The sequence below is a fragment of the Pectinophora gossypiella genome, chromosome 16, assembly GCF_024362695.1.
Source record: "Pectinophora gossypiella chromosome 16, ilPecGoss1.1, whole genome shotgun sequence".
Lineage (NCBI taxonomy): Eukaryota > Metazoa > Arthropoda > Insecta > Lepidoptera > Gelechiidae > Pectinophora > Pectinophora gossypiella.
Window position 1 is genome coordinate 11,274,293 of NC_065419.1, and position 14,430 is coordinate 11,288,722.

The 14,430-nt window shown below is 37.7% G+C and overlaps 1 protein-coding gene and 1 long non-coding RNA gene across 2 annotated transcripts in view; one reads left to right on the forward strand and one right to left on the reverse strand.

Annotated features, from left to right (window-relative positions):
- LOC126373907 (uncharacterized) overlaps positions 1-14,430 on the forward strand; it is a 44,860-nt gene that overhangs the window by 16,527 nt on the left and 13,903 nt on the right. Inside the window, exon 2 of the mRNA XM_050020264.1 lies at positions 4,927-5,156. Coding sequence (XP_049876221.1) covers positions 4,927-5,156 — 230 coding nt within the window. The remainder of the gene's footprint in view (positions 1-4,926; positions 5,157-14,430) is intronic.
- Positions 6,899-9,969, reverse strand: LOC126373918 (uncharacterized). Its single transcript, XR_007567372.1, has 2 exons — positions 9,938-9,969; positions 6,899-7,215 (listed from the first exon to the last, which is right to left on the reverse strand). It is a non-coding gene; the product is annotated as an uncharacterized LOC126373918 (long non-coding RNA).

Genomic DNA, 14,430 nt, shown 5'->3' on the forward strand with positions numbered 1-14,430 from the left:
AAGAAACATAACTCGTACAATATCGTGGCACCGGCCATAATTGCATAACCATTTCATCCGCTCTATATCGGCTCCGTTTCTCCATAATTGGCCTCGTCTCGTCTCGTCGAAAGGCAAAGGCGTTTTTATTGTCAGCCTTAATAAGATTCTGAGAAGCCGGTACCTGGCAGCCATTATTGCAATTACCTGTCTGTATGACAGCAAAATATTTTCAGAGTGCGTTCAACTCGGCCGATGTTTTGGCGCGAAACGCACGTGCTATTTTGAGGTTAAATTATTTTTAGGTTACTAAATTTTTTCGACGCAAAAAACTATGCCAAAAAAAAGATACCTATTATTAAAGATTATAACTATTATATAACTAGCATCATTACGTGACAATGTATAAGAACTGGCATAGTATAATTATATCTAAGATATAATATATTTACTTAGTAATACTTAATGGAGTTAAAACTTGGTATAAATATCGTCGTGGAGATCCTTGGGGGAGGCCTATGCCCAGCAGTGGGCGTCATACGGCTGATGATGATAAATATATTATAAATAAAATAAATAAAATAGCCTTAATCACTAACTTACATTGCTTTCTATTAATATTAACTTAAATCTAATAACTAGCCGACATCAACGACATCTACACCCTCCTTGTCAGGCTGTCCTAGGACATAGGCCTCCTCTAGGCTTCTCCAAATGTGGGCGATCTTTGGCCACTCTTCTCCAGCTTTTTGGGAGATCGTCTTCCCATCTTTTGTTTTGCCTTCCCCTTCGACGTTTCCCATCTCGAGGGTACCAGTCAACAATTTGGGCTATCCATTTATCTTTCGAGCTTCTTACCATGTGGCCCGTCCATCGGCATTTTAATAATGTTTTTACTTTATGGGTCACATCGACAACTCTTGTTTTCTTTGTCATGGTAGCAAGCCTCCATATGTCTAGTAGTTTTATTCCCAACATGCTCCTTTCCATTCCGTGTTGACAGATTTTTAATCTTTGGATGATGTCTTTTATGTAATGTTCTCCAATTTCTCCAGTAAGCTAGGCAGACAGTAAATAAATAAAACCCCATTTTTCCATTCTTACCGAACAAAAGAAAATTGCGACTTAGGTGTTCACAAAATAGTAAATAAATAAATAATTATAATATTATGTACCTACTTATACATATTTAGTTTTATAAAACAACCTAAGTATGCTTTCATCCAACTGCTGAAGACAAGATACTGGCTTAAAATTCAAAATTGCTCAGCGAGTATGGAGATACAGTTCCTTCCTTATGATCGAAGTTTCCTCGCGTGATTTGATCTGTAATTAGAATTTCCGTAGGAGAACTACTGTCGCCGTAGCTTGCAGGATAAGCTACAACTTATCAACAGTTGATTGCTACAGGAAATAGTAGGAAGCAGCAATTTTCATTTGATATACTTAAGCTCAATGCACACAACGCGACATAGGCAACGTTCTGGCACACACCGCTCATTCATCATGCAAAAATTACATTCATACCGCGTGCCCTAACGCCCTAAGCGTTTGCGAGAGAGACAGTCCGCGCGGCGCGAATTATATCGAGGGTTTCGACCAATAACCATACGTCTACGTACTCACGCCCGTTATCTCAAATGGAGTAGGCAGAGCCTCAGACTAGCAGCCACGGAGACGACATACCGTAGATAACATTCGCTGTGTCTATTGGCCGAAGACCTCGATATAATATGCGCCGCGCATGCAGGTTGCCGTGCAGATCCCGCTGGCGTCAGTTTTTACATGTGTTTCCATCGACGATAATAATTTTCCACATGCGGCATTGACCCCCCCCCCCCCATATCTACATATATTTTTTTTTATTTTGGGGATTTTCAAAGCACAAGTGAATAGACACTATTTGAGTATGCGTGCACCGCATTAGACCACATCGCTGTTTAAGACCAGGCTGGAACGTGGTCAAACATACTCAAAAGAATGTATATGCAACTGGTCTTTTTCTTACATATTTGTAAAATTAAACTGCCGCTCTTGAATGAAATAATGACCTTGACACAGTTAATTGACGTATACAAGCTGAACGTGGCTAGAACAGAACAATTTATTATAAGCCATTGTCGAACACTAACAGGCAATTAGATGCGTTATACGAATTAGTGAAACCAATTGAATAATGATACTCAAACATGGGAGCATTATCTTTTTGGGTTGTTCGCAGGTAGTCTAGAGAGCAATACGACTAAATTCATTAAAAACTATATCACAAACCGACTAGATATCATTTCACCCAGATCTCTCACCTCGACGCGAATTCATTTGATCGCAAAATGGCTACATAGCGGATTGTGTTTTGTTTCATAAATGTACAGTAAATTATTTGACGCAGGTTTTTACAAATATAGCCTTCCGCCCATGACTTCGTCTATGTGTATATCTACTTACTCTAAGTGAGGTCTCTGGGTATATTATATATCTGATATATTATATCTATGTGCCAATTTTCACCATAATCGGAGCCAAAAGAGAACAGACAGACAAGAGATTCTGAGACTTTCGCATTTAGGAACAATATAAAGAGTGAATAACTTTTTTATAATTAGTATGAAGATAGAGGGAGACAAAATATTGAGACGAAGACAGCCATAAACAAAATTACTCCCTTAAAAGTAATCAAGACTCGTTAGAAACCAGCTTTCATGCAATTTGTTACTTATCTAAATTGATACCTGCATTGTTAATTAAGCATTTTGTTGTCTACGAAATATTTAAACCGGTTGCATTTGCAACCACGAGCGCCAAAGAACAATTCACGACACTAAAATGTTTTCAATTTTATCTTAAGCGTATTTCAACAATACCTACTGCAAGACAATTCTGAGATTATTATCCATTTAAAAATATTGTAACAAAAACCTACCTTGAAAGATTTGCTTGGTAATTTGCATATTAATGTAATTAACTTCACATAGTTTTACATAATGGTTTCATTCAGACAAAATATAGATTATTGACTTATAATAAGCAGAAAAAAATACACCTGAAAAAATATTAAGGACCCAGTCTCTGAATGCAGAATTCAGAATTTCAATATTTCACCTCTCTCGGGGAGCATCCAGTACCTATTTATTTATTATTTTAAAGCGTGTTTTGGGCGTAGCTGGCGAGGAGTGGCTTTGGTACCATGTCACATTAACTTTTTTGACAAATTGAACTGTAAGTCTCACTAAATGTCAAATATGTTAGTGCGACAGAGTCCTAAAGTGGGTACATTATGTTGCTTATGACTGTACTATACAGTTATACACTTTTGCCTACACCTTCGGGGATACAAGCGCGATGCTATCTTTTGTTGTTAGAGCGTATGTATTTACTTTCCATGAATACAAAATTCCCACAATTTACGATCCAAAAAAATCTCTGCGAAGAAAACAAAAGAAAATCGCAGCCCCTTACAACGATTACTGGGTGGGAACAGCGCGGGAGCAGATATTATTCTATTAATTTCGCTTCAATGAACGCCTTCATTCATCCCTCAATTCATTCAAAGTCATTCATTCATCGGAGCGCTATAATGGGTGATTTACATTGACAACCATTCAAGCTAGTGAGGAGTCGGCGGCATTCAAAATATATTGCACGGGAATATTCAAGTCAACGCTGGTCTCCCAACTCCTCTTTTCGCGTTTGCTTCATGACTAAAACTTGGCGTGACAAAAGAGACCATTGTCTTTATACCACAGTCTAAATACCTACAGATAATTCATCATTTTAATACTTTTATACCAACCGTCTGAGACATTTTTCTTACTTAAGCACCTACTTGTAATAATAGGGTACTTTCCTAGGTCAAAGATAAATTATGAAATTCTGATTACTAAATAAAGACAGATCTAAAGGTGACCAAAGTTAAGTTTTTTTTTCCATTTAACTTAATTATGAATTTTCGAATGAAGTCGATATAACAAAACTTTCCCGAGCCGGAACTCCCCTTTTTATGGACGTGACTTATTTTAGATTTGCCGCAAATGGCATTAACTACGTGGTCGGACAAATGGGGAGCGCTGAGAGCTCTCACCCGGTAAAGAGAACTCCCTGAGCTGCGCCTCTATATAATACGTATATTTCCTTTTATTTTGGTGCAATAACGTATATTTGTATTGATTGTATTGTAAGCTTTAGACGTTTGGCGCCACACCTTTTGTGATGGACTAAGGTATTTTTATTGCAGTCTACCTTTAGTGTAGTACTGTAGTGAACAAGCAACAATAAAGTCAAATTATAACAATAGAAACGATAAAATTTCTTTTAAGATTTATAAACGTCAATGGGACCATGACTTAAGGGTGGTCGTGCACTTGTAGTTCAAATCTAACGCATATAGAAGTCTAATAAAGAGTCTAACGTATCATCATCATCAGCCCATTAACGTCCCCACTGCTGGGGCACGGGATAGGGAGATCGGGCCTTAAACCATCACGCGGGCCCAGTGCGGATTGATGGTTATTAACGACTGCTAATGCAGCCGGGACCAACGGCTTAACGTGCCTTCCGAAGCACGGAGGAGCTCGAGATGAAAACTTTTTTTTTGTGGTCACCCATCCTATGACCGGCCTTTGCGAAAGTTGCTTTACTTCAACAATCGCAGGCCGAGCGCGTTAACCGCTGCGCCACCGAGCTCCTCAACGTCTAACCTATACAGAAGGTCATTAATACCATTTTCTTTATATTATAAACCCACAATTATTGCGGATGTGCGGGTCAAAGTAGTTCCCAATTTCCGACAAGGTTTAAGAAACAGGCAGTCGCTCCTGCAAAAAACCGGACCTATCTTGAGGTTAGGTCAGCGGACCCCGTGAAAAACGACATAACGCTATGGAGATGACAATGTTTAGGAAATTAGATAGAAAAATGTTATCATTGACGAACGTCTTAACAAAATTCCAGAAGTACCTTACACAACTGGCGGCTGCCTTAGCCGTGGTGACCATCACATCTACGAGCGTGGTGAAGTCCCCGATGGTCACTCCTGGTGACGGCAAGTTGGAGCTGCTCATCCTGCACAACAACGACATGCACGCACGCTTCGAGCAGACCTCGCAACTCAGCGGCGCCTGCACCGCGGCAGACAGAGAGGCCGGCAAATGCTACGGAGGGTTCCCGAGGGTCGCACATGTGTAAGTCACCTTTTTTTTTGAAGAGACTTACTGTAGATTTGCCGCAGATGGCATTAACTACTTGGCCGGAAAAATGGGAAGTGCTGAAGGCTCTCACCCGGTATCAACGTTTAAGACAACAGGCCTGACGGTGCCCAGTTGAGCGCGAACCTCGACTCAAGGCGTCGTCTGAGAGGAAAAATATTTGAAAGAATTAATCGGGGTACATAAGATAGTTAATTCTCGGTAATTCCTAATACATAGCATAAACAGCCTATATACGTCCCACTGTTGGGCACAGGCCTCCTCTCAATTAACCGAAGGGGGTATGGAGCATACTCCACCACGCTGCTCCTCTTCGGGAATTCCTAATAGATTAAGCAAAGTAAATTAAACTGCGCTGTTGGTGGATTAAGTATTGATATAATAAACGTGAGATAATAATTTTGACAAAAGTACGTACTAATTTCGAGAAATTCAATTATCTTTGATCAGGCTTGCTACTTATAGGTACTTTTATCAGTTAGATTAGTGATTCATAAAACACTGACCGTTTCAAGGTATTCTTGTTCTGTTAGTTTTGCTAATTTGTAGCAAGAGGGAAACCACTTTCCTATTTTTCCCTAAAAAGTAGCATGAAAGGAATGCTACGCCGACAAGAGCGTGGGTCTTAAATGAGTAGTGTGATGATAAAAATGACAGTACCAAGATCAATATATCCAAGAAAAATCTCAAAAACTGTAGTTCAAGCGCGTTTCAACGACTCTAATAGCGCCGATTCTAGCAAATACTACATGTTCAGATATATCTCCACTGCCGAATAACGCCTGGGCAAGGCAAAAGACGATTACGAGCGAAATTCCTAAAGGCCGATCTCGGAATATAGACTAGAATATAGTCAAACAAGAATGTAATTATTACGACATACCGTTTAGAAAGTAAAACCAACTGGTTTATGGCAGGAACATAGAAACTAGGTTTGCAGCATCTCATTAAATACACTTGTCTCGAACTGTAATCAGTTCTCGAATTTAAATAATCAAATTCATAATAATATTAAAATACATCATATCGATTATATTTTTACTCGAGTGAGTAATCGATTTGTAGGTTATATATGTCATAACAACACTGGCCAGAAAAAAGTTGATGCTTTTGGCGGGCTGTCATTACGAAAAAACTAAATAATTTTCAGAGAACAAAAGAAGGTGCATTAGAACAGAGAACAGAAATAAGTGAACATTCAGATTATTCAGAAACAGATCAGAGCAGAAATAACAGTGTATTTTCAGATATAACAATCAACAACAGTTTTATCAGACTTCCTGTCGATGCGCAGGAAGAATATTCAGTTAAGTCTAATAATACTTATATATTTTCCTAATTACTTAGATATCAGTTATGCTATAGGTATTTGTATTATTTGGTATGAATCGACAAAGGGAACAAATGAAATTGCATTAAGAGGAGAGAACAGAAATCAGTGAATATTCAGATTATTCAGAAACAGATTAGAGAAGAATCAGTGTGTTTTCAGGTATAACAGGAAGAATATTCAGTTAAGTCTTATAATACTTATATATTTTCCTAATTACTTAGATATCAGTTATGCTATATTTGTATTATCCGATACAAATCAATAAAGAGAACAACAGACAGTAAACAGTAAAACGGATAGTAAAACAAACAGTAAAACATTGCAGTAGGTAATATCGTTGTGGTGATGTATCAGGTAATCAGATGAATTTATCAAGGCATTCTGAGTGGACAGGGATGGCTGTAAGGGGCGGTTGGAGGCCATTCGCGGGGTTTCACCCCATATTCAAACATCGTGGGCTTTTTGCCCTATATTCAGACGGCTATGGGCACGTTGTCCATTTGTGGGTATTTTGCCCCATAGGTATTCATATAACTATAAAACATTCTAATCACATATTCTAACATCGTTGGTTTTTTACCCTATATTTAGACAGCTATGGGCACGTTGCCCATTTGTGGGTATTTTGCCCCATAGGTATTTCATATAACTATGACACATTTCAGTTTTGGAATGTGATTCAGAATTCAGATAATTCGTGACCTTACATGATTATGTATGGCTCACGACATGGTGGAGGTGCTGGGATATCTTGAACATGTAATTTAGTGTTATGATACCCAGTACAAAATCAGTAGATACAGAACAGTTGACATCAAATCAGATGGACCTAATTAGATGGACCAATTCAGTTGTTAAATCAGATGGACCTAATTAGATGGACCAATTCAGTTGTTAAATCAGTTGGCTCAAATCAGATAGGCCAATAACAGTTGTTAAATCAGTTAGCTCAAATCAGATGGACCAATAACAGTTGTTAAAACAGGTGACTCAAATCAGATGGGTCAATAATAGTTGACTTAAATCAGATGGGCCAATAACAGTTGTTAAATCAGTTGACTCAAATCAGATGGGCCAATAATAGTAGTTAAATGAGATGGACCAAATCAGTTGTCAAAGCAGATTGACCAGATTATTTGCGAATCAGATCAACAAAATCAGTTGATAAATCAGAAGGACGAAGCCAGTTGTTAATGTTATCGACATCAAATCGGATAGACCATGTAACTGTTGACCATAACAGTTATCAACATCAAATCGGATTGACCATGTTAGTTATCAACATTAAATCAGATAGACTATACCAGTTATCAACATTAAATCAGATTGACTATGCCAGTTATCAACATAAAATCAGATTGACTATACCAGATATCAACAAATCATAAATCAGATCATGAAATCAGATCTGTTGAATTGAGTTGTTAAGTTTGTTGTCAGTCAGTTCATTTACGAGTTTCGAAAAGTACTAATTCATTGATTTTATGTTTTTGGGGTACAAATTTTATTATGTTTTACTTCAATTTATATTGCAAAAATTCAGTGTAAACATGTTCGTGTCATTAGAAGGAATACCAACCAGTTGCTAAGAGTTAAGACCAAGTTTTCAATTAAATATCATATATTAACCAATTCATATACAACAGTTATAGAAAATGAATCAACAATCGTGCTATCAGTGGCGCAGAAGCAATCCAGGAGTCATTTTCCACAGCTAGTGGATGCCTTCCAGGTTATTATTCAGTACAATTAAGAGTTCTTTCTTGTTGACGAGCTTCGGGAGTTGGAGAAGATTAAACAGCAGTTTAATGAGGTAAACCATACGCTGACGCATACCAGGGAGCTGTCAATGATATCAGCAGCCTCGATCTCTTCAGTCGCAGATCAGGATATTCAGGTGAGAGCCTAATTGCCCTCTATTAAGCCGTACCTTCAGTAGCAACAAATTGGAATGCCTCCGATTTTTAGACCTTTTTCAGTCGTTAGTTGTCAGCACAAACCAAACATACCAACATCATCTGGAGAAAGTTGTGATATTAGATATATTAAGTTGTGATGTTACTGTTACTTTCCAGTTACCCAGAATAGACGTATCTGCTTATTTTTATCAAAAACATCAGCCAAATTTTCAGTCAGTGCGCTGTCTCACAATCAACAACAGCTTCAGCTAAATTAACAAGACAGAGAAATGAACCAGAGTTTGAGTCTAATTCAGCAAACTGCTGTTGCTCAAGTTGTTCCGAACATAGTGCAGCAACTTACACAATCTACTCAAAACCTACAGCAGAGAAAAATGCTAAACTTAATCAAAACACAGGTGTATTTCATAATTCTCGCGTCGGGGCAGTGTCTCGAACTGTAATCAGTTCTCGAATTTAAATAATCAAATTCATAATAATATTAAAATACATCATATCGATTATATTTTTACTCGAGTGAGTAATCGATTTGTAGGTTATATATGTCATAACAACACTGGCCAGAAAAAAGTTGATGCTTTTGGCGGGCTGTCATTACGAAAAAACTAAATAATTTTCAGAGAACAAAAGAAGGTGCATTAGAACAGAGAACAGAAATAAGTGAACATTCAGATTATTCAGAAACAGATCAGAGCAGAAATAACAGTGTATTTTCAGATATAACAATCAACAACAGTTTTATCAGACTTCCTGTCGATGCGCAGGAAGAATATTCAGTTAAGTCTAATAATACTTATATATTTTCCTAATTACTTAGATATCAGTTATGCTATAGGTATTTGTATTATTTGGTATGAATCGACAAAGGGAACAAATGAAATTGCATTAAGAGGAGAGAACAGAAATCAGTGAATATTCAGATTATTCAGAAACAGATTAGAGAAGAAACAGTGTGTTTTCAGGTATAACAGGAAGAATATTCAGTTAAATCTTATAATACTTATATATTTTCCTAATTACTTAGATATCAGTTATGCTATATTTGTATTATCCGATACAAATCAATAAAGAGAACAACAGACAGTAAACAGTAAAACGGATAGTAAAACAAACAGTAAAACATTGCAGTAGGTAATATCGTTGTGGTGATGTATCAGGTAATCAGATGAATTTATCAAGGCATTCTGAGTGGACAGGGATGGCTGTAAGGGGCGGTTGGAGGCCATTCGCGGGGTTTCACCCCATATTCAAACATCGTGGGCTTTTTGCCCTATATTCAGACGGCTATGGGCACGTTGTCCATTTGTGGGTATTTTGCCCCATAGGTATTCATATAACTATAAAACATTCTAATCACATATTCTAACATCGTTGGTTTTTTACCCTATATTTAGACAGCTATGGGCACGTTGCCCATTTGTGGGTATTTTGCCCCATAGGTATTTCATATAACTATGACACATTTCAATTTTGGAATGTGATTCAGAATTCAGATAATTCGTGACCTTACATGATTATGTATGGTTCACGACAACACTAGGCAACAAATTAGCAAAACTAACAGAACAAGAATACCTTGAAACGATCAGTGTTTTATGAATCACTAATCTAACTGATAAAAGTACCTAGAAGTAGCAAGCCTGATCAAAGATAATTGAATTTCTCGAAATTAGTACGTACTTTTATCAAAATTGTTATCTCACGTTTATTATATCAATACTTAATCCACCAACAACATAGTTTAATTTACTTTGCTTAATCTATTAGGAATTCCCGAAGTGGAGCAGCGTGGTGGAGTATGCTCTATGGAGCATACTCCACCACGCTGCTCCACTCCACGCTGCTCCACACAGGGGGTATGCCCCCTCCGGTTGATTGAGGGGAGGCCTGTGCCCAGCAGTGGGACGTACATAGGCTGTTATGTCATGTATTAGGAATTACCAGGGATTAACTGTCTTATATACCTATGTAATATAAAAGTTTAGTATTCATTCACTCAATTATACTAAATTCATTCCTTTCTTATTATTTTCACCCTCTGGTCCTTGGCACGCCTCAGTGAGATAATGTTGTGAATTTCAATAAATAATTAGTGCTTACGAAATCTTATGAAATCATCATCATCATCATTCGAATCCCGATGGGGACACCACAAACAATTATAATTACGGTTTAGGTACGTAATTATGTGCTTAGACTTTAGAGCCCAGTTCTTTTTGTTTTACTGTTTTTTGATTCCCCAACCGGCTGCAGCTGAAAATCAGCATCATAGTCTTGCTAGAGCTAGGCCGTGACATTTGCTGAGCTGAAGCCGTTTCGGCACTATGTATAATCATTATTATTTTTTTGTTAATTAGTGTTTAGTATGCCGAATAAATATTTTCTTTCTTTCTTTCTTTCTTTAAACATAACTTTGTGAACCCTAGTTTGGTTAGGACATTACAGGCTGATCACCTGATTGTCCGAAAGTAAGATGATCCGTGCTTGGGAAGGCACCGCGAAGCCGTTGGTTCCGGTTACTACTTACTGATGTAAGTACGTAGTCGTTACATGAGCCATGTCAGGGCCTATGGTGAGGCGTATCGCCGTCTATCATGGTCAAACATTGGAGCAAGTCCGGTACCGGGTTTCGAACCGGCGCTCTCCGATTACTTGGATAATGTTGGTTGTAATGTTGGCACTTACATGGTCTGCCAACCATTGCCCAAGGGCTCAAATTAGCTTCAAAACGTTTTTTCGTTTCGACCCACACACAGAAAGAGATAACATATCAAAATAATTAACAATAAGTATGTACGGAAACTTATCTATGCCTAAAATACAAGCATCTGTGGACTTATCGCTAAGCGATGTAGGTAAAGATAGATTGACCATTGTACTCTGAGACCGCACATAAATACTATTGGAAGCAAATAGCAGGCCATTAGTTGTAGCCCTCAATAGTGCTAAAATACCCCGACTATATTCGTCTCGATCTACCTAACAACACCACGATCACGTTACGAATACAGATAGATAGCTGGAGTACCTACTGCAATCAGTGAAGTGCCGTCTCCGGCAATGTTCCCATATGCGGCGATAAAAAATTACAATACAAGGAATAAAAACAAAATTGCTATTCAAAATCTATCCTCTAGATTAAAAAACTTAAATTCATCTTTTATAATAAAAAAAAGTTATTTATTTACAGGCATGTAAACCCATTATGAGTAGAAAAAGAGTAAAGACATAATAATATTAATAAGTCCGGGACTCCATAGGCCCGAGATACTTAAAAACGACATACATATTAATAATTATCAGATTCAATGGACGTCCATACAAAAATAAAATAAAATTGCAAATACCAGGTCTTAAAAGTAACAGAAATAACTTTTGGGGTTATGTATACATTTTTACAATAAAATACCAGATAATATTTGGAATTTGTCAGAAATTTAAAGCTCACGTGAAGCTTACTTTATGTAAAAAATCTTATTAAGTATACGATTAATGATTACCTGAACGATAAAAATGACTGGTATTAAATGTGTTCCTCTAGTAATTAAATAACTTGTAATGTATTCATTGATTTTAAAGATGTGTTGCAGTTTCTTATCATTTCTTCTCCTCAGCCATAACACCTTGCGAAATGTCGTAAATTTAAAATACAAAAATGTTACATTAACCTTCAACAAGTTTATCCATGATGACTACGTTGAATTAATGATTCTGATTTCTGAAAGGTGCAAAAGTTATGTAAAAAGAGCTTTATCAGAAAAAAAGAAAAAGAAAGAAAGAGCTTTATTAGCCTTTAGGCAGATAGCCTTACTATTATAGAGATTTTATAACAAGAACATACCCACTTTGGAAATATTTCTAGAAACGGCACACCACATTGCAATCCAAAAATTACGAAATCCATTAATTATTAATTACGAAAATTAAGTTTAATATTGAATTATTGATATATTGACCTTCAATCATTATGAATTAAAGATGGTTGAATTAACTTGTTAACAAAGCCACTCTGTTCGAACATTAAAATAGACCTTGAGAGGAAAAGTGGGATTACCAACCGGAATTAAATATTAAAATCTCCTATTGAGGTTTTGTTTAGCCTCAATTGTAATGGAAAATCTTTTGGGAAATTAAAACTGTACGTCTCTCATTCTTGGACTACTGACTTTATTTATTTACATTTCCTAAACTATGGCTCCGGCGTAAGCAGAGTCTATGGACACACCCCGGACACTTCATGCAAACAACCTCGTTTTACACAGACAACACATATTGACGTTTCGGACACGCGCATCTGTGTGTGTGACGTCTGACACCATACGATTCAAGTCTAAACTATGTTCGAAGGGGGAGGTAAACCTAGTTCAGACGCTGGTGGGGAGCGGAGAGTTGTCGTTTTATTCCTTATTCTATGCTATGGACTTCGATTTGCTTCGAACCTGACACACCTCTCTTGCTTCCTCCACATTCATCAATTGTTTCATACACTCACGCCGGTTTAGTGTCGTAGTTTAAACCTTTTTTAAGAACATCTCCAATTCGAAAATTGAATTTTAAATTATTTAAAGTTGATATAAATAGGAGGAGCTCGGTGGCGCAGCGGTAAACGGTCTGCGATTGTTGAAGTTAAGCAACTTTCGCATCGGCCGGTCATAGGATGGGTGACCACAAAAAAAAGTTTTCATCTCGAGCTCCTCTGTGCTTCGGAAGGCACGTTAAGCCGTTGGTCCCGGCTGCATTAGCTGTCGTTAATAACCATCAATCCGCACTGGGCCCGCGTGATGGTTTAAGGCCCGATCTCCCTATCTATCCATAGGGAAGGCCCGTGCCCCAGCAGTGGGGACGTTAATGGGCTGATGATGATGATATAAATAAACTAAAATGTCCCAAATTGCACATCGAATCGGTAAATTCTATTATAGGTATATTAATGGATTTGTTTATTTATTGGCTCACTTACAGCTATGCACATTATAACATTCAGTTAAGACATAATTAAATAAAGTAAAACAGTACTAATGTGTAAGCCAACAAGTGAACACAACATTCATTATAAAAGAAACATCTAGTCTGTTCTTGAGACTAACTTCTAAGCAGCTACTTATTTAAAATCTCACTATTAATAACAGTACTCTATCCTAATATATAATTATTGCACAAGTTGGTACAAAAAACAAAGAAACTATACTAATATAACAAAATTTTAATAGAGATCATTTCTTGTCAGCTTGCTCTTGAGAGCCCGCTGCTGTGATTCTATAATAAACAAGGTCGGTCTTCTTATCGTGTGGGTTGTGAGGTGGAATACCAGCCTCATCAACACTGGTGTCAAGGTTATGATTGAGCCGCCAAAGGGCCCTGACATGGCTCATGTAACGATTACTCACATACATCTGTAAAGCCGGGACCAACGGCTTAACGTGCCTTCCGAAGCACGGATCATCTTACTTTTCGGGCAATCAGGTGATCAACCTGTAATGTCCTAACCAAACTAGGGATCACAAAGTGATTTTTGTGATATGTCCCCACCGGGATTCGAACCCGGGGCCTTCGGATTGTGAGTCCAACGCTCAACCACTGGACCACAGAGGCCGTTCATATAAGTATGGTATTGACAGAATACAAGCCCATCGACGTCAATTCCGTCAATCATTTCAACCACATATATCTTAGGAAGCCAATAGCAAGCACAACTGCAAATCGTCATCAAGTTGTCTTATGACAAGTGGTTCTGCTTCTGCCCAACCAATTACGGATTATGCGTGCGGTTTGCATTGTAGGTACGTGCGTCTAGACCATAGAATAAGGTATAATACTACGTATAGAACGGCAACTCTCCGCTCCTCACCAGCGGCTGAGCTTGGTTTACCTCACCCAGGGTCATACTTTAGTCTTGAATCGTATGGGCTGCGCACGGACCATTGTTTTTAATTTTTTATTAATATATTGTGCTAATTTTGAAATTGGACACCGACATTCTTTCGTCTGATTCGAAATT